Source organism: Charadrius vociferus, unplaced genomic scaffold (assembly GCF_000708025.1).
Source record: "Charadrius vociferus isolate BGI_N301 unplaced genomic scaffold, ASM70802v2 scaffold52, whole genome shotgun sequence".
NCBI classification, from domain to species: domain Eukaryota; kingdom Metazoa; phylum Chordata; class Aves; order Charadriiformes; family Charadriidae; genus Charadrius; species Charadrius vociferus.
In genome coordinates this window covers 1,177,965-1,202,799 of record NW_009647572.1, presented here as the reverse complement: position 1 = coordinate 1,202,799, position 24,835 = coordinate 1,177,965, and the positions used below count along the sequence as shown (strand labels likewise).

The window sequence follows — 24,835 nt, the reverse complement described above, 5'->3', positions numbered from 1 at the left end:
ATATTCTTTTCCAGTTAACCTGTAAATTTACACACATTTATACACGCACACACAGACTTTCATGTGAAGCGGAGGAGTGAGCAGACACAACTTCGGGTGCTTTGTGGCTTTCCGAGTTCACAGGTGTGTAGTCAACAGATTTCTAAGTAAATTGGAAAACGAAAACTCCAATTACATGAGCCTGGATTTGTGTAAGTGTGCTAAAACCAACAGTCGCACCTTCCCACTCATTCCCTCTGCCATGGAGTTAATGTGACTTCTCTGACTATTTTTCCCTGGTGTATGCAGAGAGCAGATGTAGCAGGTACTCCACAGCACAGCCAAAATTACAGTCTGGAGGGTACTGAGTGTTAATTAAGCATCCATATAACACAGAACTTAACCTTTTTTTTTTTTTTCCTGTCTTGCACAGCTGCATAGCATGATACACTTGAGATTGTCAGTAACATCTTTTCCTTTGCACATGTTAATTATGTATCTTGTTGCATGTTAGCATGTGCACAAACAAGCTAAGGTACAGCAACCGCGCAAGTTACCCGAATTTGTGGTGTACAGTGGTAATACAGAACTTTGAGGCATATATTAAAAATTCTTAAGAGGAAAACATCTTACAATTTATTGTAACTTAAGTAGTAAACATCTGAATGTGTTTTTACACAGGTAACAGTTAGGGCTTGCTACAGGTATATTTCAAACACAGCTGAATAAAAATGAACCTTTTACAAACCCACCAATCCAATATGTTTTCTTCAAAACAATATTAAGTGTGTGGCTATGAAAACAGACTGACATATAAAAAAAATTTAAAAATCATTTACCACAGGGTAATATTTTTATAACTAGAGGAAAACAAAAAATTTTGTATATAAATACATATATTTTTATATATAGCAAATTACAGTTTCCTGCACTGAACATTTATCAAATACACAAGTACTGAACAATACTGGGTAGGGTGCTTTGCCACACCTTGTGGTCTCCTTAAATTCCCGTGAGAATGGAAGACAAGTTTCTATGGAGGATACAACTTGTTCAGTGATGCAAACTCACACAAGAATTAAAAAAAGTAAAGAAAACAAAACAAAACAAAAAAACCCACAGCAGAAATGCCTGACGTTTCCAGCACAGGCATCTTTAATGACAAAACTCTTCCTTCAAGCACACGCTCCAGCACAGAGTCTGTGCCAGAGAGCTTTATTCCATACGACAGTGGTCACCTGCTGAGGGCAACGGATTTGGGCAACTAATCTGATGCTCAGCTTTGTCCACGGGCTTGTCAAAGCCATCACCTTCCTGATAGACAGGTTAGTAGGGAGCAGTCACCTTTCAGATCCCCTACAGAAACCATACCCTTTCTCTTGGAGCTGGGCAGCCACTCCCACAAGCTTCAGATAGAAAACAAGGCACTAGTTGGTTTTCTGGCCATTACCTTTCCAGGGCTCTAGGAACTGTGGTTATTGGCATGACAGGAGAGGTTGAAGAAGGGTGACATCAAGCTATTTTTGAGGACTATGCACACAGTTATTTTGGTTTTGAAAATAGAAAGCATCCACACCACACATTTCATTTAACCTGGCTAGAAATGCTAAGCTCAGGTTTCTAATGCATAAATAACGATCCTTAGTGAAAAGGATGACGTAGACTCCATTGGGTTCTAGTGACCTTACCAGAAACTGTCTTCAAAATACCGCAGTTACTAGCTAGGAATAACAGTCCAGTTTAGGTATCCTTTGGAGCACACAATACAAATATTTATGGTATAAAAAGCACTCGGTTGTCTCCACAGGTTAGTGATGCCTGGAACTTGGGGAATTGTAAATCCAGTCCATTACAATAAGAGTCATACTCACAAACATGAAGATTATGCCAACTATGAGAAAAATTAGAGCCTGCAATTGGAAAATGAGATTGTGTTAATAAAGCAAGTGACTGAGCAGACTGTAGTTCATAGACTGTCCCACTGGAACTGCGTTGATGTAACACACAGGGCCTGAGTTTGAGACATTCTCTGTGACTATAGCCCTAATAGTGTCACCAGGGCTACATGAATCAAAGCTAGTTCTGCGTGAATTTTAGTCCAAGAGACCCAGGCTTTAGAAGACTAGATCTGAAAAAAAACACCCCACTTTGTTACTTTGAACAATAATACAAAATATAACAGAGGAGCAGTTTTTTTCTTTAAAAAAATGACCAATTTTCAATGAATGATCATTATCTCTGATATCAAGAACAGCTTCAGAGTCAATCCTTTTCATCCATATTAGACAAACAGGTAAACTCATCTCTCTTCTTTGAAGGCATTACGTATATATTCAAGTGATTCAGATGCTTATAGTCACCCTTTGCTTTAGTGGGGCTTTAGTTTACTGTAATCTGTCCACACTTAACAACATTCTGCCTCGCAACACAAAGATGAATATTGCATGTGATCTCAGTGCAGGGTGTGAAATTCTAGGTGTGCCTAATGCCCAAAAACATGAAGAATGAACAGAGAGACATGAACAAATATTCACAGTCTCTCTGTAATAACAGGCCCAAAAGTTATTGTCAGAAATCATTTTATGATAACAAACCTTTTCTTTCATACTTGCACTATGTATTGGTTGAACTTCCACTTCCATGTTTTTTGTGAACATGTATATATATATATAGGTACATCTGTTTACATTACATGCCTGAATATATATTTCAGCAGTAACTTTTCTGATTAGATTTTTAAGGAGATCTCCTTGGTGATATTGTTAAATGTGCAGACAGCTATTGATGTTCAGCATGAAAGGTACTGCTGCGGCAGTCCAGCACGATGTGTAAACACATGCTGTGTATAAATGATAGACCTTCATATATGTCTCCTGTAGGTGTATAGATCTACCTCAGTGGGGAACTCCCTACTACTTAATTATCTCCGCAGTACAACTTCCTTCTTAACCTTGACCTCACACCTCCCTGTTAATCCACAGCTGGCCTTATAGCACGAACCAACAGCTCCTGATACACTGCCTAGGTGTTATTTATGCAAGTGTAGGTGTTAACAAGAGCTTAGATTGGATTAAATAAATAACTTTTTTGTAGTGATTTAAGACATACTTTAACCTAGAGGCTTACTGCTGTGTATCAGTAGCAGTAGGGCGCTAAAGGCTTTGGCTTGTGCAGCCTGGCTCTCCATGCGAAGGTGAATCACGCTGCCTGACCTGTATTTTCAGTGAGACACTACCATTTATGAGCAACTGCCAGATGTTGCAAGTCAAAAGTCTGACTATTTGTGACCAGGGGAAAGCACACACTCTCCCATCCTTCCTTTTGCAATTGCTGCCAGGTGCCTTACCCCAATCTTCTGGGGAGACCTCAGGTGCTCCTTCTCAACCAGCCGCAAGTAGAAGGCAGAGGGGAGGATGAAAATCAGCATCGTAGCAGAAGAGGCACCTGGAAGAGAAAGCAGAGCTGAGTACCGTGCTGTTGGACACATAAGCAACGCAGTGCACCTCCAAAAGAGAGCGTGTGGGGAGGCAGCTGCTTTTCCAAGCCCAGCACACAAAAGGCTTTCTCTGTAGACACCATTTGTGCAGAGCTGTAGATGTCCAAACACTTATTTGTGTGCTCAGGGCCCGAAGAGGCACTTGTTACCAAGAGGATTTGTGGCTACCTGCGATATGGACATCTGCACGTGAGCTGGTGAAGTGAGGACAAACAGGTACTCCCAGGGCATGATGACCCTGGAAAGCGGGTCTTGAAAAGAGGGTGGATGAACTGTGCCCTGGAAGTGACTACTCCTCTGCTCTCAGCAGAGCCCAGCGCGGTGGCCCAGGTGTAAAAGGCAGGGAGGACCAAACTGGCTGCCTGCGTGGAGTATAAAATATGAAAAAGGCAGAAACTCCACGGAGGTGTCTTTCCCAAGGGCATCTGCATCACCGAGTCCTCAAGCAGCTCAGAGCATGGAGGCTTTTCATGGACCTCTTTGGTCAGAGGCCAAAGCTGACCAAAACAAAGAGGTAAGGAGAGAACTGTGAATGTCGAAAGAAATGTGTCACTTTTCTCCTTTTCCTAACATCACAGTTTGAAAGTCAATACCTTTTGTCCAGCCTATAAATACTTGAAAACCAAAGGTGTTTTCCATCTCCTCCACATGCACTAAATGCCTTTTTTTATCAAAATGGGAATTCCTTGCCAGTTTTTATGCTGGGATTACTGGATTCCTTGTGCCTCATGCAAGGTAGCAATGAAATTGGGTATTGTTTAGTTTTGTCTGTCAGCTGTTTGGGATTTTTTGTTTCCCTTTTGACTTTAATCTGTGTTTATATTACTCTACTGTAAGACCCAAACTGAGACTGTCATTCAGTCCACGAATGTAAATATGTTATGGAAAGGATTAACAGAGTAAACAAAGAGTGTTTATAAAACCTACCAATAAATCCAAAGATGTCTTTAATAGTCGGGACAAAAATTACAAGCAGGTTATTAAAAGCAAGAATTACTGCTGCAATCAGGAAATGTCTTATCCAGCTGAACGGCCTTTTGGGAAACAGCAATGCACTGATAGATGAACGGATCTGTAAGATGGAAACCAGCAGGGAAAGTAAAACAGCAATTAATTTCTTTTTGCTTTTCACTTTTTTAAATGATCTATCCTAGTTACTTTTGCTGTGAGAAATTCTGACTGAAGAAATGTGTTTTCAGTCTTTGATTCCCTTAATGTAATCTCAGTCTGATGTAGGTTTTCGAGAACTGGGTTCACAGTTTAATGCAGAAACTCAAATATTTGCAGTGTAGAAGAAAGTCAAGTAAATAGGGTGTAAAATCAGGGACATGAAATCTGTTCAACTGAAAGATGCTAATATCAGCAAAAAAAAAACCAACCCAAAGAACCCCCCATTACGAATACTAATCAGCAGGCAAAAAATGCATGGGTGAAATATGAGTCGCTGTATTCCTGAACCTGATCCCTCTGAAAATCCCACTGGAGTTCTGTTGTTTACTTTTGTGAGAGAAAGAGCAAGCTGTTGTTTTACTTCCATTAAATATATGCATACAGATATATACCTCTCACAAAAGAAAAACATATTTTTCAATGCCACTTGGAAATTTTAATCCTAAAAACTATTGCAGAGAATCCTTTTTGCTCCACTGACTTTCTCGAACCACACACAGAGAGTTTTTTTGCTTTTTCATCAGCAAAGATGGTAAGTAGGAAAAAGGTCAAGAGCAAATCCCTTTGGTGGCAGGAGATAATGTTACTCTGAAGTACCACGATTAACTTAAAAGAATTGAAATGTAGAAGTTGACCAAAAAATGTTTTTGCACTGAAAAAAGCTCAAAACCCACTTCTATTTGGCTGTTTTAAAATCACACACAACTGTTTCTGGATGCGTTTGGCAATTCAAAAAATGTATGGGTTTCTGTCAGACTTGGAGCCCATCATTTGAAAACACAGCTTGAATTTTGCATCTTATGTTTTTCAGGTTGATGTGAACCAATATTAGGAAGAGGGAGGCAGATTGCAAAAATTTTGTCCAGCCCCTGAGTTGGTGTAAAACAGCTTTATTCCACCAAAGAACTGCTGCCTGCATTCCTGTTCGCTTATCGTCAGCATACTGTGCATTTTTTTGCTGTGATAAGCCTTAAAAAGAAGATATCAAACTGAAGTTTTACAGTAACTAATGATACACAGATCTATATTTAATGTTTGGGTTTTTTTAGCAATGCAATGATTTTATTTTTTTTTTTAAGACTAAAGTCTGAATGCTTTAAGAAAATACAAACTTGCTACTGCATAAAAAAGTAGGTGATACAACTAGTCTGCTTATTTGGAGTTATTAGATCTGCTGAGCTGGCTGTCCTGGTAGGCTGTATATAAATTGTTTGATATGCTGGGCTTACAAGCAAATGATAATTCTCAGGAGTTCTTTTAATAGAGCAATTAGTGCTGTGCTATGTAACTCCTAAGCCTTTGCACACTATTCAGATACAAAAATGATTATACAGAAAGCTAAAAATGAAAAATGCTACATCTGAGATAGAGGCTTTTGCAACGCCCTTAATTTGTCCCATGAAGAGTGATCAGTTAGTTAAGACTAATTTAAGCATTTAGTCACTGGTTTAAACATGACATTTAAGGCAGAGCACTGGAGGGCACTAAGCTAGATGGACTGATCACTCCAGGTGCTTTATACCAGAATATTTTATTTTTTTTTTTTGTAGACAATGTTGCAAGGTGATGACTGCTCTTAGGCATTTGTCAGCAAGCCTGGAAGCGGTACCTACGCGGAGCTCGTGTTTGCATCCAGGACAACGGAGCAACAGGACCCCAGGGTTACTGCTGTCATCAGATGGGAACACGATGGTGTGACGTGGATTGCTGGGAGCCCGCCTGCAGCATGACGCTGGGCTTGTACGTGCCGTACAAATGGTACACCAGCCTCCCAAAACTTAATGTCCAGGATCAACTATTCTCTCCCCTGCTGTGTAGCAGCTCAGGGAAGGCATGAGGGACAGTCCTCTACATCCAGGAGCTTGCAGGTCTGCTCTTCAGGTGGGGATTGATCCCTGAGGAGGGTCAGTCCCTCTGCAGAGTGGTTTGTTCAGCTGTGTCTTTCTGTCCCTGCCACTGTGGATATTGCGTTTTTCCCTGTGAACAGCATGTAGAAGCTCCAAACTTTGCTCCAACATCTTACTATTTGTCTGAGCCTTGTCTGCCTCTGTTTTCTGGCACTTAACTTCCTCCCCGTCCATAGGCTCAAGCATGTAAGATGTGCACAGGACCTCTGCCCCTCTACCTTGGCAGCCGAGTCTGGCAGTCCTGCACTGCGCGTGGCCCAAGCTGCACGTCTCTGTCTTGAGTTTGGATGCTAGAGAAGGTGCCTATACCTGTATTAGGAAATCTTGTAAATGGTTTCAGTATATCCCCAAGTCTTCGGTACTTACACTGCTGCTCTGGTAAATATAGTACAGAGAGAGCCAGTGAGAGACAGGGCAGTTGTTCCTGATTTTTTCTGATTTATTTATAAAGACCGACTTATTTCGGTCTTTCAAAGTTTGTAACCCTAACTACCTAAGGTCCTTGCTCTGGTCAAACAGCATGGGAGAAAACAGACCCTCCGAAATGAAAACCTCAGGTTAACTTTTCCTCAGTGTTAAAGTCTGTCTGTGCTGGGTACATGCAGCCAGAGCATATGGGCTAGCCCCGATTTCAGCTTCAGCAGCTGTGTTACTTACGGGGAACAGGACAAGGGGCACGGTCAGGGTTACGGCCACCAGCACTGCCAGGCGAACTGACAGCAAGAGGGTGTCGAAGGTGTACACTTTGGTGTACGTATGAAGTAGCTCATCTTCAACTTCTCCTATGAAAAGGAAACAGGAGTTAGATCACTGAAGCAATATCTGCACATGCAAAAGGATCTTCATAGTGCAGCCAGATAAGATTAGCCCTGGCCCAGCTGCTCTCATCAGATAGACGTTACGGGCTAGGCACGAAAGAGGAATTTTCCCAGCATGACCCTTATGAGTCCGTCATTCAGAGACGATGAGGGTAATACAGCTCTGAGGTGATGCTTTGTACTCCAGTATCTCACATGACTTTCTAAAAGTCATTAAGTGGATGCGGAACCTGAGGTAAACAAAATTTCTCTGATACAAAATAGGAAACAACTGACTGAACTGGGAATGGGTCCCTTCGACCTCCAGCCAGGCATCCCAGCTCTCAGAGCCCTCTTGCCCCAGCGATACAGAGCAGATTGTGCTGTGTCATTCACTTCTCTGCTGTAACGGAGGAACTAACGAGGTAAAAAGAGGTGGTGTTTGCATAAAACAGTGTGCTAATACAGGGGTTACTCTGTTTACCTACCGGTTAGTCCAGCTCATCCATATTTTTTTTACACTAGAATGATTTGCACCTGTTTTCCAGCATAGGTGAAGCTGAATTAGTGGTGTCAGAGCCAGGGTGGGCAGCACTTAGTAGCGTCATGTAAAACTGTTGAGCACTGGAGTATTTTTAGTACAGTCACTCTCGGCCTTTGCCAATAGCCAAGTTTACAGCAGCTTGTTGTCTGAGTTCACAAAATCAAGACATACACAACTGGTCCCTCTAGTAGGGAACCTCTCATGGTGAGAGAGTCTCTCACGGGTAAGGAACTTGTGGCCTGACAGCTGGGTAAGTCCCACTGCTTATTCAGGAGGTTACACACTGCGTATTATGGTTGAATAATGCTTACACCTGGATTCAGGCCCACAGAAAATACATGAACGCTTAAGCCTTGGTGTGATAGAACCATCTCACCTGCTTTAAAATGAGAGGGAGAATTCTACAGAGAACGGGGCTTTGACCTACCGTAGAAGGTAAGGTATCCAAAGAGGGCAGCCAGAAGATACATGATCAGCATGCCAGTGATGGAGATGTTCGAGACATTCTGCATCCGCTTTCGGGAGCGACTGAAGTAGGAGAGAAAGAGAGTAACAGTGCTATTCTTATAAAGCCTCTATTTGTACAAGAAATATTGTGAAGAATCACAGCTCTACTGACACCCCCTCGCTGTCTACTAAGTTCATAGCAACTATACTGGTTATACAGAGCTCTCTACTTGAGGCTTCACAGCTCTGTGCAGAAGAGCACAGACTTATAAAAGTGTGTTGAAACTCCATTTCTACTGCTTACTTAGTGACAAAGTATAAATGTGCCTTGTTATTTTGTGTACCATTATTTATATGCTATCAATTTCAAATAGTGTATTTTAAATTAAAAATGGAGTGGCTAAAATTACAGGGCTGGTAATAATAATAGACAAGAGCTTTCAGCCAGCTCTATATGAACATGCCCTTATATCTAAACAGGGCTGTTCTGCAGGTTCAAGAACCTCCTGCATGTCAAATCCTTTCTTTAGAAATCCTTTGGTTAAAGAGTTAGTGTAAGAAAATCTTCAGCTTATAGGACCTGGAAGCATGTTCCCAAGTCATCTGAGAATTTGTATTTCTTCTGAGGTTAAACCTGCTGAAGTGGGAGGTAATGGATCTTGGCCTCCTTGAGTTTTGCAGCACAGCCTCCTGTAATGTAGTTCTTGCTGTTGAACAAATGCATTTTCTCAGCCCTTCCCAACTGTCAACTCTATGCTGATTTAAGCAAGTGTATTTGATTTTTGATATTTGATAAGCAACATAGGCTGGGTGAACAGCCTATGTAAGACACCCAAACCAATGGCATCCCAAGAAACCTTAAGAGTAAGCAGCAGCTGACCCAGACACAGAACTCAGTAAGATATTATTAGAAACCAGAATTATCTGTTTCAGTGCAACCAAGCTCTCCAGTATATTTCACATCATTCGAAGGCCTGTCCGTGTTCCTCCTTTCCTAAGTAAATATCAGTCAATGCGGCTATCTGGACAGTGGTTCTCTGTCAAAGAAAAGCCAATATCTGCTTACTATGGAAAGCAATAAATCATTAGCAGGTGGGTGTCTACACACCAACAATCAAGGCAGAACATGTAGCAAGTGATCTCTAGCTATGGTTAACTGGAAGTATGGGACAAAATTTAAGAACCTTACTCTTTCAGTTCACTGTATATTGGTAGCACCTCAGGGTGGCATACGAATGCAAATGCCAGGATGGGTATTGCATAGGCAGTCTGTAAAATAAAGTTCCCATTAGTAAGAACGGTCACTGCTGTACCTCTGACTTTTGGCAGGCAGCAGTTTAGCTGTGGTACAAATGGCTAAAGACAAATTCTACAGAATCTCCCTTACCCGTGAGTTGAACACAAAGTATTTTGGCTGACACATGTCACTACTGTCGCTGTGGGCTTCATACTCTACACCGCTTTTGGGGGAAGTATCTTTTGGCTCCTCAAGGCCTGGCAAGTGCCCAGCTGTGTTGTCCATCATGAAATTCACACCAGAACCAAGAGACTCATTTGGTAACATGAACAGGTGCATTGGCACTGTGTTGTTGGTGGTGGTCCAGTTTTCAACCCCATGGTCCATGATGGGGAGAGGACAGGATATTTGGGATTTCTTGAAGATTACCTACAAAAGAATAGACAACGTCACCAGAAGAGTATCACCATAAGAGTTTACACTTACATCAAAGGTATGCCAACATAAATATAATCAGGCACGCAGAAGTGGGAGAGGAAAGAGAAGGGGCAAGAAAACAAGTGCTATCACTTCTGCTTCTCCTGTAAGTATTTGTTGTTACTCTGCCTCTGCTGTTGTCCTGCTTTATTTTTTATTCTCAAGTGTTGTGTTTTAGGCCAATCTTTTTTATTCTGGCTTCGTTCAGCAATAGGCTTGTTGATTTGATTCACTTGCAGATGCCATCTGACCATCCACATTAAATTGTCATGGTAAAAAATATAACAGCGTTGCACAGTTTACAGGCTCTGTATTTGCTTAGAGACAATACCCAAATAGTCACCTACCACACTGACAAAGAAAACCATACAGGTCAGCGAAAAACCACTTGTATAACCAAGATAACCTGTGCAGCAAGAAAAAAAAACACAGTTCAGCTACATATAAATTCACAATCCTAACAGAAATAAGAAAGGAGTTTAAGTGGGGCATTTAGCTTACCTAAGCTCTTTAAAAGGGAGAGGGGAAGAATAATCCCAACCGTTACGAGTATGACGAGGTAGTTCCCATTTAGGTACCATTCTCTAAAGAGAAGGAATGAAAAATAACAATCATTATCATTGACGTCAAAGTGAAAAAATTTCATCTGAGGTTCAGGTTGAGCACAGGTACCTACCCAGAACTCTCCTCAAGTTTCATAAATGCTCTGATCACTTCAGGAAGTTCATATTTAATAATAAAGAGGTAGCTTGACATTGCTGAAAAAAACCCAAACAAACACCTTTAGAGAAAACAGCGTAGTTCCAACAAAAATAATTTGTCTTAAAAAACATTAATGCTGCATGAAAAACATATTGTTTTGGGAAAACAGTTTTTGCTAAAATAGAGAAATTACTTTTGTTCAAGTAACACTGTGACTACATAGATGGTGTGTTCCCTTGATATTGTTATGACCATGACCCAAATGACATCTAGCATTCAGTATTAGAATACAATACAGTTATTAGTGAATTAACAACATACTCAAACAACTGTTTTGATGACATTTACACTCTTAACTTTTACTTTTGCTTTTCTGTTGTGTTATTTTTCCACTGTACATTGTCCATCCAAATTTTGTAGTAACTTTAGTTATTATAGAATCATAGAATTGTCTAGGTTGGAAGGGACCTTTAAGATCATCAAGTTCAACTATTAACATAGCACTGCCAAGTCCACCACTAAACCATGTCCCTCAGCACCACATCCACCTGTCTTTTAAATCCCTCCAGGGATGGTCACTCAACCACTTCCCTGGGCAGCCTGTTCCAATGCTTGACAACCTTTTTAGTGAAGAAATTTTTCCTAATATCCATCCTAAACGTCCCCTGGTGCAACTTGAGGCCGTTTCCTCTTGTCCTATCACTTGTTACTTTGGAGGTGAGACTGACCCCCACCTCACTACAACCTCCTTTCTGTTACTTGTATAAAGTGATAAGGTCTCCTCTCAGCCTCCTTTTCTCCAGACTAAACAATACCAGTTTCCTCAACCGCTCCTCATAAGACTTGTGCTCCAGACCCCTCACCAGCTTTGTTGCCCTTCTCTGGACACGGTCCAGCACCTCAATGTCTCTTTTGTAGTGAAGGGCCCAAAACTGAACACAGTATTCAAGGTGGGGCCTCACCAGTGCTGAGTACAGGGGAACGATCACTTCCCTAGTCCTGCTGGTGACACTATTCCTGATAGACCAGGATGGCATTGGCCACCTTTGCTACCTGGGCACAGTGCTGGCTCATGTTCAGCTGGCTGTGAATCAACACCCCCAGGTCCTTTTCTGCCAGGTAGCTTTCCAGCCAAGACTGTAGTGCTGCATGAGGTTGTTGTGACCCAAGTGCAGGACCCGGCTCTTGGCCTTATTAGGCCTCATATCATTGTCCTCAGCCCATTGATCCAGCCTGTCCAGATCCCTCTGTAGAGCCATCCTACCCTCAAGCAGATCAACAATCCTGCCCAACTTGGTGTTGTCTGCAAACTTACTGAGGGTGTGCTCGACCCCCTCGTCCAGGTCATTGATAAAGATATTAAAGAGAAGTGGCCCCAATACTAATCCTTGGGGAACACCATTTGTGACCGACCACCGACTGGATTTAACTCCATTCACCACAACTCCTTGGGCCTGTCCTTCCATCCATTTTTTTACCCAGTGAAGTGTATGCCCATCCAAGCCACGAGCAGCCAGTTTCTTCTAAAGAATGCTGTGAGAAACAGTGTCAAAGGCTGTACTAAAGTTTAGGTAGACAACATCCACAGCCTTTCTCTCATCTACTAAATGGGTCACCTTATCATAGAAGGAGATCAGGTTTGTCAAAGAGATCAGGTTTGTTGTTACCACAACTTCATCTCTTCATTTACCTTATCTCTTCTATTTTCAGCTTCTTTCATCCAAAACTCTACTCCTTATATTAAAAAAACCCCACTAGTTGTCAAGATTCCTGATGGAAGGGAGGACTTCTATACATCTCATTTGAATGTACTGCCAGAAGACATGCTTTTTTCAGTTATTTTACACTGGCCACAGAGGTGTCTCTGGAGACCTGTGGATCAATGTAGACAAGAGGACTAGAGGAACAGTTATTCCTTTCTAACAGGAAAGCAAATGTCCTTCCTGAATTCCAACACATTTGATATCCAGGCTCGAGGAAGGAAAGGAAGACCATGGAATAGCATCTTTTATGAACAAAATCAAAAAGTCTCTTGCAGTAGAGACGTGTGAACCACGTCTGTCTAGATAGCAAAGTTGCTCTAAAAGAACAGTAATGATCTGTCAATGTAGATTTGCGAAACATACCAAGTTCCAAGAGAGAGATCACAAAAAAAATCTACGTACATTTAATTGAGCAATTATGCATTTAATTTATATTTCAACTAGCTCTCCTTAAGAAATATGGAAAAAAATAAAAAATCCCCTGAGCTTTCAGATATAGTGTTCTCCAGTCTCCTAAAAGGCTTCTTCCAGGCCGGTACAAGGAAATAAGCTTTCTTGCACGAATGCACAGTCCTACCGGTACTACTTACATGCGTAAGTAAAGTCTCCTGTTCTGAGAAGATGGAGATTACTTGATAGATATTTCACAGGAAGTATCTTTGTGGATGAATACTTTCAACAATCACTCTTAAACAGTCAACATCTTAGAGACATCACAACCTAACTGTCATTTCAAGGAGAGAATTCAGCTGGAAAATGAACTACTTAAGAGTCTTTCTTTTATGGAGAAGTCAGAACCCTGTGCTGTTCCTTTTAGGTCAGATTAATCTTTTCTAAATTGAAGCGGATGATTTCTAGTCTGAGCTGTACTCAATGAAGAGAAATGGCCAACTCCTTGAGGACAGTCAGCCAAGCCATTTTAGCTGTCATTGAAGGCTCTTCACTGGTCATGGAGAGATCCCAGGCAACTAGCTTTCACCAGACACTGAAGTGTCAGCTGAAACAAAGCAAGATGTATTCCTCTTGTCCTTCCTTATTATGATACAATGTATACTGTACCTCGCTCATCTCTGGTGCCATTTAGCCAGACAGAGAAGAGAAAGTACTTGTCTTCTGTGGAAAAGCATCAGAAGTTAGAAAAATTTTGCCCCTTACCTCCAATGTTCTGCATTGTAACTGAAATGAAAACAGCACACTTCCCAGGCCAGCCAAATGCCTTTTCTCCCAGCTTTTCATATATTAGTGATCCTGAAAAAAAAAACCAAAACAAAAAAGAAATATGGGCCACTGCATTGGACACGCTTGATGAATTGCATGCCAAGGTAAAACACATGCATGCAGTAGGAACTCTTAGTCAGTCACAGTCTGATCCTCATACCTCCTTCTTTTGATATCTTCAGTAAGAGGTGGACCGAGTAGAGCGACAGTATTGCTACGCTGAGCAGCAGAACTCTGCAAGGCAAAGCAGAAATCAGAATCCCAGGCAGGAAGGACATCAGAGACACTCAGTTAATTTGAATGTATGCCTGCTTGTTCACATGAAGTTCAATGTGTAAATAGTTTTAAGAAGGTTGTGCTTTGGATTTCCAGTGCTAAATGCAGAGATAAGTGCCAGTGGCAGCTTACCTGTGAATGCAGTTGCAGCTTATACACTTCAGAAGCCCTTCAAGGCTTGTTTAAGTCTAGGTAGGTGCCAATTTTGTGTTATTCCACAAGGACAGAATCTTACATCTTAACAAGACCCTACTGAAGCAAACAGATTTCTATGCAAGAGTCAAATCTTTGGCCTCTTAGCTGCTCACTGACCTCTCGTTTTAATCTCTCCCCTTACTCAGAGCTATCAAAAAAAAAAAGCCCCAAACCATGATTGTGACAACTTGACTTCCAGCTCCTGGCTAGTCACTACTTTTGACGCCATGTCATCATGAAGTTGTGGAGTTTAGCTTGGGATGCCCACTTTGCAAAGTACACTAGAAATCTTGCATAATGCTAAAGTGTAGCATGAGATTGGAAAACCTGCTCTTGGAACACTTGCAGCATATCCTTCTAGCCTAGTCTGCTTGAAGGTACTGGTGCCTGAATTCATTAATTTTGATTACTGCCATGTTCCTTCTACACAACATTTGCACCCTATGTGATTTCAGCTATCTGCCTCTTGCGAACTGCTGGTGAAAAATGTAGTTTTGTGTGACATTTTCAGGTTGCAACACCGTGGGCAGCCTATCTTATTACCACAACTGTCTTGTCCTCAGCCTGCCTAAGTGTTGGTGCAGAAGAGGACGCGATGATAGCATGACAGAGATAGGCAATACCAATGTGTCTTCATGTAAGCAGGGTCGCCTCTCATGCTGTGGGCACATGCAATGTGTTAAGGGGGGATTGTGTCTAAGGTTGCAGTGTTTCCTGCCAAGATGGCATCCTTCTTGATCAGGGGGACCTATGCAGCTGCTATTCACAGACATGGTCTCCATGTCCCGACACGTGAGGTGCCGCAAATCAAAGCCATCCTGGTTGCACTTGCTAGATCATACCAGGCAGCAGAAAAAATGCTCTAGTGTGTGCTCCGTGTGCCATTGGAAACCTTCCTCACAGGGGAGGAGGATGTAATGGGAGCTTCTGACTTTTAGGAGCCTTCCTTTCACCTTTGCCCTGTAGAAAGTCTTCCAGCACAAAAGCACTTGGGCAACATGAGAACAGTAAATTACAAAAATTTAGATGATGCTGCCAGCATGGTCTAAATTAGAATTAATGTCTAGCAGTTTCCATTTGGTAGATGGGATTTTTCTGTCCTGCTAACGTGAACATCATGATCTGTGAAAACAGAGGAACCTTCCGCAAATGGGTACATGCCATGGGGGTAACAATATCCCCACATGGTTTTGCACTTTTAAATAAAACTCCTTTGTCTACCAGAAGGGGAAATGTTCTCATGTAGAAAGCATGGAAGAATGATAGAAAAGAAAATGAGCTGCAGGGTGGAAATGTCCTTTGTTTTTGCTGTGTAAGACTCCATAGGGTTGATTTAGCATTAGTCCTTGCTTTAGCACTGCCAACAGGGCTAATGTCATTAGGCTCATACTAGATCTTTTTAGTCGCCTGTGTGAATGAACAAAGCCTCAAAAATAAAGATATTGCAAAAGTAATTTTTTCCCCTAATGAAGCTTGATGTATCACAGCTTTCTTTCCAGTGATAATTTATGGCCATACTACTTAGTACAAGTGGAAAAAAAAAATCCCACATTTTTCGGACTCTAATGCAGTCACCTTTAGACAGCTTCCATTTTTGTATCTGCAAATACTGTATCTAAACCATTTAAGCGCAGGTGCTGGGAAGTACTTATCCAGGACAGCATTTGCATCTACAATTAATTTTCAGCTAAAGATTCTACTGGCAAAACAGGAGGTGTTTCTTAGCAACTGGAAGCTACACGTAGCATTTCAAATGCTGTTGCTGTCGTAGTTAACACAATCTCCAGAAGAAGGAGCTGTGTAAAGATAGCCACACAACCTGATTTAAAGGCTTGTTAGATTTCAGTAATGTAAAACAATGGCCTATTGTCATGCAGTACTAATGCTTTATTCCAGCCTTATGGGGGATTAAAATTAAGGCTTCAGTTAAATTAAAACCAGTTATTGAAAAAAGAAAACCAACTTTTTTAGCACAGTCTCTCTCATTTTCCAAGGTTAACTATAAATTGAAAATATTCAAATCGCTATCTGTTACTGTCTATCAAAACTCGTTTTGTATAGATACTGTATGTCACTCACATACCATTGCTGTCATATGTGCACATTAAGTACAAATAGACTTGAGGGACCAACATTAAACTGAATAAATCTGTGAATGCTTTTGCATTCAAAGCGTGCTGCTATTTCAGACCTATATTGAATATTCTTCTGCCGTTTCTACATAGTGATTAGATTGTTGGGATGATGTAAATATATACTTTATGGGTGATTTATTTCCCTTGTTGAATTCCCGTACTGAACCAGCAAGATTGCTGTTGTTATTTTAGGACCAGTATTCTGTTCTTCCCCTCTGGTTTTTGACTGCACAGTATCAATTCACAGCTGTGTTCTTGATACAAAACAGGGCTAAAATGAAAAAAAAAATGGTTTGTCAGCAGCGGATGGTTCCTTGCGGTGCAGCTAAAATGTTTTCATTACAGATGATCTTACAAAACTTTTCAGCTAACAAAACAATCTTAATGTACCTCTCTAACCACAAAATCTTTAGCTCCAGCTCACTGCTTATATTCTATTTGCTTTTCTTTCTTTGTACTTACACAAAAAGGATAATTCCCGTGTTGGCCATGGCATAGGAGAGCCCTAAGATGCCACTGCCCATAATGGCATTGCTGAGATTGAACGAGGACATTCCAAAGGAAGCTCTGCCCCGGTGCTGTTGGGAGAAAGAACAGAAAACGCCAATTAATTTGTGTTTTACTGAGCACAACAGAGTAATTATCCTCATCAGTGGATTTCCCTGTATTACTCCCTTGGTCCTTACGGGTGGAGTTTTGTCAAGGTTCCTGAGCCCATAGGAACTTGCCATCATAAGGAGTCTCTTTTACCCCCACAGCCAGCTGGGCTGGTAGGTGTTTGACTCTTCCCTCTCTCCCCCTGTGTCTCGATGGGGAGGAGCGCTACATCCCCAACAGGCGACTGAGGTGACATAGCCACAACTGGCCGTGTTGGCCACCTTCTGTAGAAGTACATGCTGTTGTCTAACAGATTTCCCAGTTATTGATTTAAAAAATTCAGATGATTTTTTAAAATTAATCCCACTGATTATTGAATTTCTCCAAGCAGGATGTGCTTCTTCCTTTGGGGAACTGAAAATGTGTCTGGGGGAGAGAAGAAGGGAGTGCTCTGTGTCTCGGGCTGGAGGCAGGAGAATGGAAGGAGACAAAAGACTAGGAGAGGGGGCATGGTGTGTGAGGGAGTCACATCTACCACCAAGTGGAAAAGAAAGGGGGGAATATAGCTCTTAATTTTAGCTTACAATCACAAATAATATTATTTGTTTTCATCTGATCACTCCTAATAAAACCTGTAACATGCCCCAAAAAATAATGCCTTTCTTTGCACCAAGTTCACAAAAACTTTGAATAAATTTAAATCCTGAGCAGAGAGGTACCCACGGGCACACTCCAGGAACTGGTGCCATGCTTCCATTTGCACATGGAATTGCCTAAGGGTTGGAGGTGTGCTGAGCACGTCACATTCAGCATCATTGGCCAAACATTAATGTCCTTTCTTTAAAGCAATGCAGCTGGATGTGGATTTATTTACACTGATGCTAGAAACAAACAGTACTAGCATGCACACACTAAAACCCAGCTCTACCTTGATATAGGAGTAACAAAGATCCTCTAAAACAAATCTCCTGTCAGAAATATGGGTGCAGACCCACCCCTGGCTGAACATCTCGGGTGAGATGACATGGGTACTACCGGAGGCGAAGAATGATCTGAGGAATTTCTCTGATAACTTGTGAAGGAAAGACCCAGTTTTACTTGCAAGACAACAGAAAGGGTTTGCTGCACTAACTGTTAGAAAATGTGTTCACTCCTCCAAAGCCAAGATTGTGCTGATCAAGCTCCAGACTTACTGAGTTTACTGAAACTTTTGGAAAAAGATTCAAGTCAATAACATTTACTTTTTAATTACCCTTAAAAATGAATAAAACTTACATATTCTTCATTATATTCTTCCAATTTCTTTTTGCCCAGATATCCATTTGTAAGGAACTTCTGACTTTCTGCATCATCACTAGCAAATGGACTGAACACAAAGTAAAATAGGAAAATATTAGATAAGACTTATGACACACGTTATGTTCAAGCAGTGCCTTTTGTCATTAGTGGAAACTTTCCTTTAACGTTTCAATGAATATTTAAAAATCTTTCAGGGAAAACCCCTCTTTTCTCCTCTAAGATTCTCATGTCCAATGGCATGCTGAATAGATCTTTGCTTTGCCTTGGAATTTAGTTTTAAACCCGGTAATCTTCAAATTATATCTGATTGAAGATGTTGGAAAGTAACAATTCCTTAACTGCCAGCAATGCGCTAAAGCTGAGCACGTACTTCACGTCCGAGGAACAAAGCGCCTTACAACTGCCTTGTTGGAGATAGGTGCCAGTGGTTCAGAAAGCTGAGAGCTGGAGGCTGATGGCTGTTTTTGAGATGCCTTTTTCAGGCCAGGCAGCTGCTGGCGCTATGGTGGGTCCTGCTGGAGATGCCTGAGTGTGGGCTGTCCCTGTGGGAGCACTGAGCTGCTGCTCTCCATACGCTGCCCTGGAAAGCATTCCTCCTTTCCCACCAGGCTGGAGCACAGAGGCAGTACGCTCAGGTTGCACTGCCCCGAGTGCGTATTAATTTACACGTGTACTATCTGATTGGAGTAGCTGGAAATTGCCAAGTGGGTGTTCGGGGCTGGGAGCCTGCAGAGGTCACCCCAGGTGGTGGCTGGCAAGGGGGGACCCAAGCTGCCCCCGCTGTGCTGGGCACACCATCCTCCACGGCGTGCGGCAGGGAGGGTCGGTCCCGCAGGAAAATACTAGCTAAACAATCAAGCTAATTTCAATGTATTACCCAGGAAATCGTTTTGAGTCCCAGATGCCATTAGTGAGGCTTGTTTTTTGATTACTGCTTTCTAGCCCTAACGGAACAGCCTTCCCATTTAAATGCTTACCTCCTAATTGCAGCCTTTTCCGAATCAACCAGCTCCGTGTAGTTGTCTTCGAGGCTTTCCCCACTGTTGCTCTGATCATCAAGTTCGATGTTGACTTTTTGCAGCTCCATGCGATCCATTAGAGCGGTCAGCGCTTTCCAGCACACACACTCGCTTCTTCAGGGTAAACAGCACCGCGCCGTCTGTGTGCGGGTCCTCTCTACCATGCGGGGACTGCCAGAACACTCTGTTCTGCAAACAAAACACAACAGAACTCATTAGAGTTTTCCTCAAATTAGATAAACCAGTGTGAATCATTGGGTTTGTGTTTGTTCTCTGTAATAGCATTAAGAAGGGAAACTGTTGCAGACTGGGAAAATTCTGGGCAAGCATAATGTCCCTTTATATGCCACCACTTGGCCCTTCCGTCTCCCTTCAAATGGCAAAGAGTGCAGGGGTCACTGGATGCACAGTGGATGTCCAGCATCTGACAAAATTGCAAAGCCAGAAGAAAATAATTTATTGAACTACAGCTTTTGAACTTGTAAGGGATGGTGATGCAGAAGTGGTTGCTGTTAGAAATGAAGGGAGCGTATCGGGGCTTTCCTACCTGTGCTTCAAAACATACAAACTCTTAAGGGAAATGCTCAGTCTTTTGAATCATTTGCTCTAAGATCGATGTTATGACAGATATAAATGTTTTGCAGATTTGTCCCTTTCATTGGGATCTGACAGAGGTGAGCATCTCTGTATGATCACTCCTTTAATAATCAGGAGGTGTAAATCTGATATAGCAGTTTTTGGTTTTCAGTATCTCTGTGTTTAATTCTTACTTGTTCCACAACTGAAAGATCTGTCTCACACAGGATTATTACATGGATATAAGACCATCTTCACCTTTGTTAGAAAAAATCTTGCCTTTTAAAAGTCATATGAAAAAATCCTCACCTCTTGATTTCTATATGTACCAGAGGAAACTGATAGGACGAGGGGTAATGGGCATAAACTTGAACATAGGAAGTTCCATCTTAACATGAGAAGGAACTTCTTTACTTTGAGGGTAGTGGAGCACTGGAACAGGCTGCCCAGAGAGGTTGTGGAGTCTCCCACTCTGGAGACATTCAAAACCCGCCTGGACGCTGTCCTGTGTAACGTGCTGTAGGTGCCCCTGCTCTGGCAGGGGGGTTGGACTAGATGATCTCCAGAGGTCCCTTCCAACCCTAACCATTCTGTGATTCTGTGATTCTGTGTACAGACCAAAGTTACAAAAAGGACTTCACCACTGTGATTTCAGCAGCTTTATGTCACAGTCTCATCTGCAGATACACATTTACATTCACTTGCTCGTTCCCAGATTCAAGAGGAAAACACTGTGCAAGAAACACTGCAGTTTTTCAATACTTTGCCCTTCCCAAAGGTATTCCTTGAGGCATCTTATATCTCCATTTCACAACTGAGGAGGCAAAGGGGTGCACCGGTGAAGGGGGCGAGCACAGACCCCATCGCACATTGTTGGCACACCTGGGGCCAGAGCTGTAGACTTCTGGCACTTCACCTGCTACCCTGCCATCAGGCACACTGGTTGGATCTGTTACATTTTTCATAAACATCACATGCTAAATGGAGCCCAGCGCTGTGTGATAACAATATCAGAAAACACCACAACAAATAATTTCTGTCTGTCCTTTTGTAACACTAAACCTGCAATTATCTGATAGCCTTTCTTCCTCTTTTGCTTTTATGGATGCATAGGTCCTCGCTTGGTGACCAGACCTTCACTATCCTCTGCTACTGATCACATGCTTTTCTTAAGAACATCTACAAATGTATTTGTAGTGGCAAAATGTTAGCATGCATGTGCATAAAATGCAAATGTAAACTTTAAATACCAATCCTGGAGGCTAAAACTGACCCCAGGCCAGAAATTAAAGTCAGCTTCCTTGCTTCTTACTAAAAACATTCACCCAGACCAGACAACTGAAAAGGAAAAGCAATATCACGGTGCGTTAGGAGATTTCCTACCAGAGCGAGCGGCTGTGTTTACTCCTTTCAGCTGCTGCATGGGGAGTGTGCATGAGGGGACGAGTGATTTGGGCATCAGGGCAGAGCCGACAGCACTCACATTCCAGCGGCCGGGGGGTTCTGCCCGCTCAGGGTATGAATAACTCCAGGAGACAAAAAAAAATAATAAAAAAACCCCAACAGAGCCCTCCTGACTGTGGTTTCATTCACAGAACCATCTTCAAATGCAGACGCTGCCCTGTCTAAGGAACGGAGTCCTTTCAATTCCCGATGCTTATTTTTAATCCATGGTATAAAAGTCAGGCAGACAAATCTGACTGCACTTAGCCCTGTTCTGGTAAAGGGTAAAATCTCTGCTGTGCGCACTGTCTAATGCTTGTCAGAGAAATATCTTGTTCAGAAGTGGCAGTCCAAAAAATACATATCTTCAAAGAGTTGGGAAACAGAGGAAAAGTAAGCAAAAAAGTTGCCAGGAGTTAAGTTACACAGAGATTAGGGAAAGGGGAGCAAAAATTGACTGAAAATACATATTACAGCGTAAGAATCATCTGGACATTGTCCTGTCAAACATTTACACAAGTAATCTGATTTATGGGTGTCATCTCAAGAGGCTGTGGGATTATTGCATAAAGCAGTGACTTTCTTTTTTTTTTAATTTGTGAATTCCTAAATGTCTTCTGTTGAAGGTGCAAAGCCTCAGGTGGCAAAATTAAATCTCTTGAGAACCTCGTTTCTTGCAGTTTTCACTTTTTAGGATGCAGTTGGTAGAGCTCAAGGAGTCTGCAAACCATGAGTTGAAAGCCAATGGCATAAACGTGGGCAGGATGAGACCCGTGAAACAGGTTTGGTATTAGATTTGAATCCTGCAATCACCACTAAGTGTAATTACAACCAATGGTGCCTTTGAACTTCAGGAGAAATTGGCAGAACTGGTTCTCAGTTGGTGGAAATCCGTTTCTTCAGGTACCGAAAGGTTTGGGAGGATGCTAAGGTATCGGCGGTACATGGTCCTCATGAGTAATGTAGAAGGGGCAGAGCTGGCACCCCTTCACCTGAGGAGGAAATGGGGTAGCCCTGCACCTCTTGGGTTGCTGCTTGATCTGCGAGATGTTATTTAGAAAAAGGGGGATGCACTAGCTGGGTCTGAAATAAAATGCTGACCACAGCTGCATGCTGTACCAAGCCCAAGCCCACTGCCAGGGCTGGTAGGTGGGTGTTTGGATGCACCCCTGCAGGGGTTCGTGCTGGCTGGACCTCTGCTCCTGGGTGATGGCCAGGCACCGGGGCAATGATGGCGTGACAGGGCACGGCCACCAAGGTTGGGCAGGCCTGGCCCCTGCCAGTAGCTTAACACATGATATTGGAGGAGAAACACCAAAGTTCATCCGCTTTAGCTTCCCTGGGTTTTAATGCTTTCTGCATCAGAGTTCTGAATTTGGTGCCTAGACCCAGTTTCAAGCATCCAAAATCATCGTGATCTGCCCAGCTTCCTTTCCCTATTTTTGATTTTTGTAAGTCTGGAATTAAACAAAAAGCTCTCCACTTCTTTTTCTTCCCTTTAAAATCAATCAGTTTACCCCTTATGTTTATATACAAGAAAAATCTCTTAGCTCTACAGTATTCCTTAAACTTGGCTTCAATACAGCGATGGCTTTGCTGCCTCCTGCGGCATTTGGCTGAACAGAAAAGATTTTTCTTAAAGTATATCATTAAAATGGAAATATTGGTTGCAAAAGAGATTCACTTATTATTAGAAGGAAGTTATTTATCCCTATAAAACTATTTTTCTCTTCAAGTATAAGGTCCTGTTCTGCATCATTTATTAAATAATGATCTTCAGAAATGACTCAGAAAATGATGAAATTTTTGGCATCTGATTTCACAATGTTATTGATTTCTGTCCAGTCTGCAATTTGGAGATTAAGAGAATGGACAAGCATTGGGCAAATAATGCCAGGTCACAGATGTGACTAACATTTTTGTGGATCTTGCTGCAAATTCTTTTTTTTTTTAAAAAAAAATTCTCAGAAGTTAGCAAAGGGGTACAAAGGAAAGCAAGCATTCATTTCCTAGTTGCCTAGTCAATTTTAAACACCTTTTGCTGCTTCTCTGATTGCTTAGGTTTTGATTTGCTGTAGAAAAAAAAAGACTAAATTTCATTCCTGAAGAAATACCAAAGATACTTGCCAACATAAACTACCGTGTCAGTACATCTTAAGGAGCCCAACATTCACATTGCCCTTATTAATTGAACAGATTAATTAAATTTCTAATTCCAATTTTTAAAGGTGTGGCCAGTGTCTGAAATACATTGATCAAACATTGTAAAGAAAAAGTTTTAGGTTTACCTCTGAGTCGAGCAGGTTTTCTTGCTCTCTTGCTAAGCAGGTTCTATCTTTTAGGAATTGCACCTGTAGTGAAAAGTTTGCTCGTGTGCAACCTAGAGCAGTTGGACAGTGATTTAAAGACAAATGGGAGTGTATCAGATGGACCAATCAACAGCTGCTACACCCCAACAACTCCCTTTGACAAACTTGCGTCAGCTCTTTTTAAAAAAAAATGGGGAAAAAAAAAAAGAAGAAAGGTAAATCAGTTTATTGGAGCACACTGAGGGCAAACATCTCAGTTACCAGAGCTATTTGCTCTCTGAGCTTAGCACTATTACAAAATGCATATCCACAGAATGCTTCACCCAGGCTTGATCACACTTTCACTTGATATTCTTGATTTTTGCATTAAACTTCCAGCAGCACAATAGTTATAAGCCTGGAAAATAGGACCTAGGAGAAACAACTAAGGGTTCCTGCACTGCTCTTATCTCTGCGACTACAGAGCTACATCTTGCAATTGCAGTGAGGTGGGCATGGCAAGTCTTGGTTGGAAGCGTGTGCTTTCAAATAGTCAGGTTGACCTGTGCCTTAGTTTTCCGGTTGAAACATTTACTGTAATTGCAATTGTGGAGGTGTATGTCAAGTGGCAAACGTTATTCATTTGACGGCAATACAGACCTGTGCAGTATTTCATTACCTGCAATGTGCCTGTAATACTGTAGAATTTACAACCTTTTATGCAGCTACATAATGACCTTAATTAGAAAATACCAAACGACCCCCCCGGCCGTTCCTCCTGTGTAGGCTTTGTGATTAAAGCCCTCAGACTGGCCTGACAGCAAAGGCAGGAAGGCAAGAGAGGGGATGTAATTTTTAATTCTTAGAGTTTCCTGCGGAGCACTTCAGACTGCTTTAGCTCAGGCTGGGCGACAACCTGCGGGAACCCAGCCCCGCTCCATTGTCAGCAAGGCTTCTGCCTGCTTGCTGCCCGCACCGGCTGTCGTGTGCCGTTTCATGGTTCCTCCCCTCCAAAAAAAAATCCTAGTTCCAATATAGACTCAGACAAATAGTTTAACAAAAATAAGCACCGTCTCCCTCAGTTCTGCATTCCCATGAAAATGCAACCGATTGTAAGGCCCGTCATGCCATACGATGCCAAAAGTAGTACAGTCCAAAGATTAAGAGGTGCAAGGTTCGGAGCTAGAGGGCCTATCTTGCTTTAAACCTATCACATAGTTGGAAAAATGAACAAATTTTTGGGCTTAGACTGGCTGAAGGGACTTTGAGT

At 42.0% G+C, this 24,835-nt stretch overlaps 1 protein-coding gene across 1 annotated transcript; it reads right to left on the bottom strand.

The window, feature by feature from the left end:
- Positions 1 to 582: 582 nt before the first annotated feature.
- On the bottom strand, positions 583 to 23,641 carry SLC38A4 (solute carrier family 38, member 4). Its single transcript, XM_009880841.1, has 16 exons — positions 23,566 to 23,641; positions 19,217 to 19,447; positions 18,216 to 18,306; positions 16,806 to 16,921; positions 13,898 to 13,971; positions 13,675 to 13,767; positions 10,731 to 10,812; positions 10,556 to 10,638; positions 10,402 to 10,460; positions 9,728 to 10,006; positions 9,530 to 9,609; positions 8,321 to 8,421; positions 7,210 to 7,334; positions 4,403 to 4,547; positions 3,326 to 3,423; positions 583 to 1,889 (listed from the first exon to the last, which is right to left on the bottom strand). The coding sequence occupies exons 2-16, from the start codon at positions 19,333 to 19,335 to the stop codon at positions 1,788 to 1,790; spliced, it is 1,647 nt and encodes a 548-aa protein (XP_009879143.1). The 5' UTR covers positions 19,336 to 19,447; positions 23,566 to 23,641; the 3' UTR covers positions 583 to 1,787.
- Between the last annotated feature and the right edge of the window lie 1,194 nt (positions 23,642 to 24,835).

What these genes read in the sequence shown, in the direction of transcription:
- SLC38A4 (XM_009880841.1), bottom strand. Translation starts at nt 19,335, where the DNA reads ATGGATCGCATGGAGCTGCAAAAAGTCAACATCGAACTTGATGATCAG. An exon ending in TGGTTTTCTTTGTCAGTGTG is followed by an intron (nt 10,007 to 10,401) that starts GTAGGTGACTAT and finishes ATTCTTTTGTAG; the next exon opens with GTAATCTTCAAGAAATCCCA. An exon ending in AGACATCTTTGGATTTATTG is followed by an intron (nt 3,424 to 4,402) that starts GTAGGTTTTATA and finishes TTTCTCTTCCAG; the next exon opens with GTGCCTCTTCTGCTACGATG.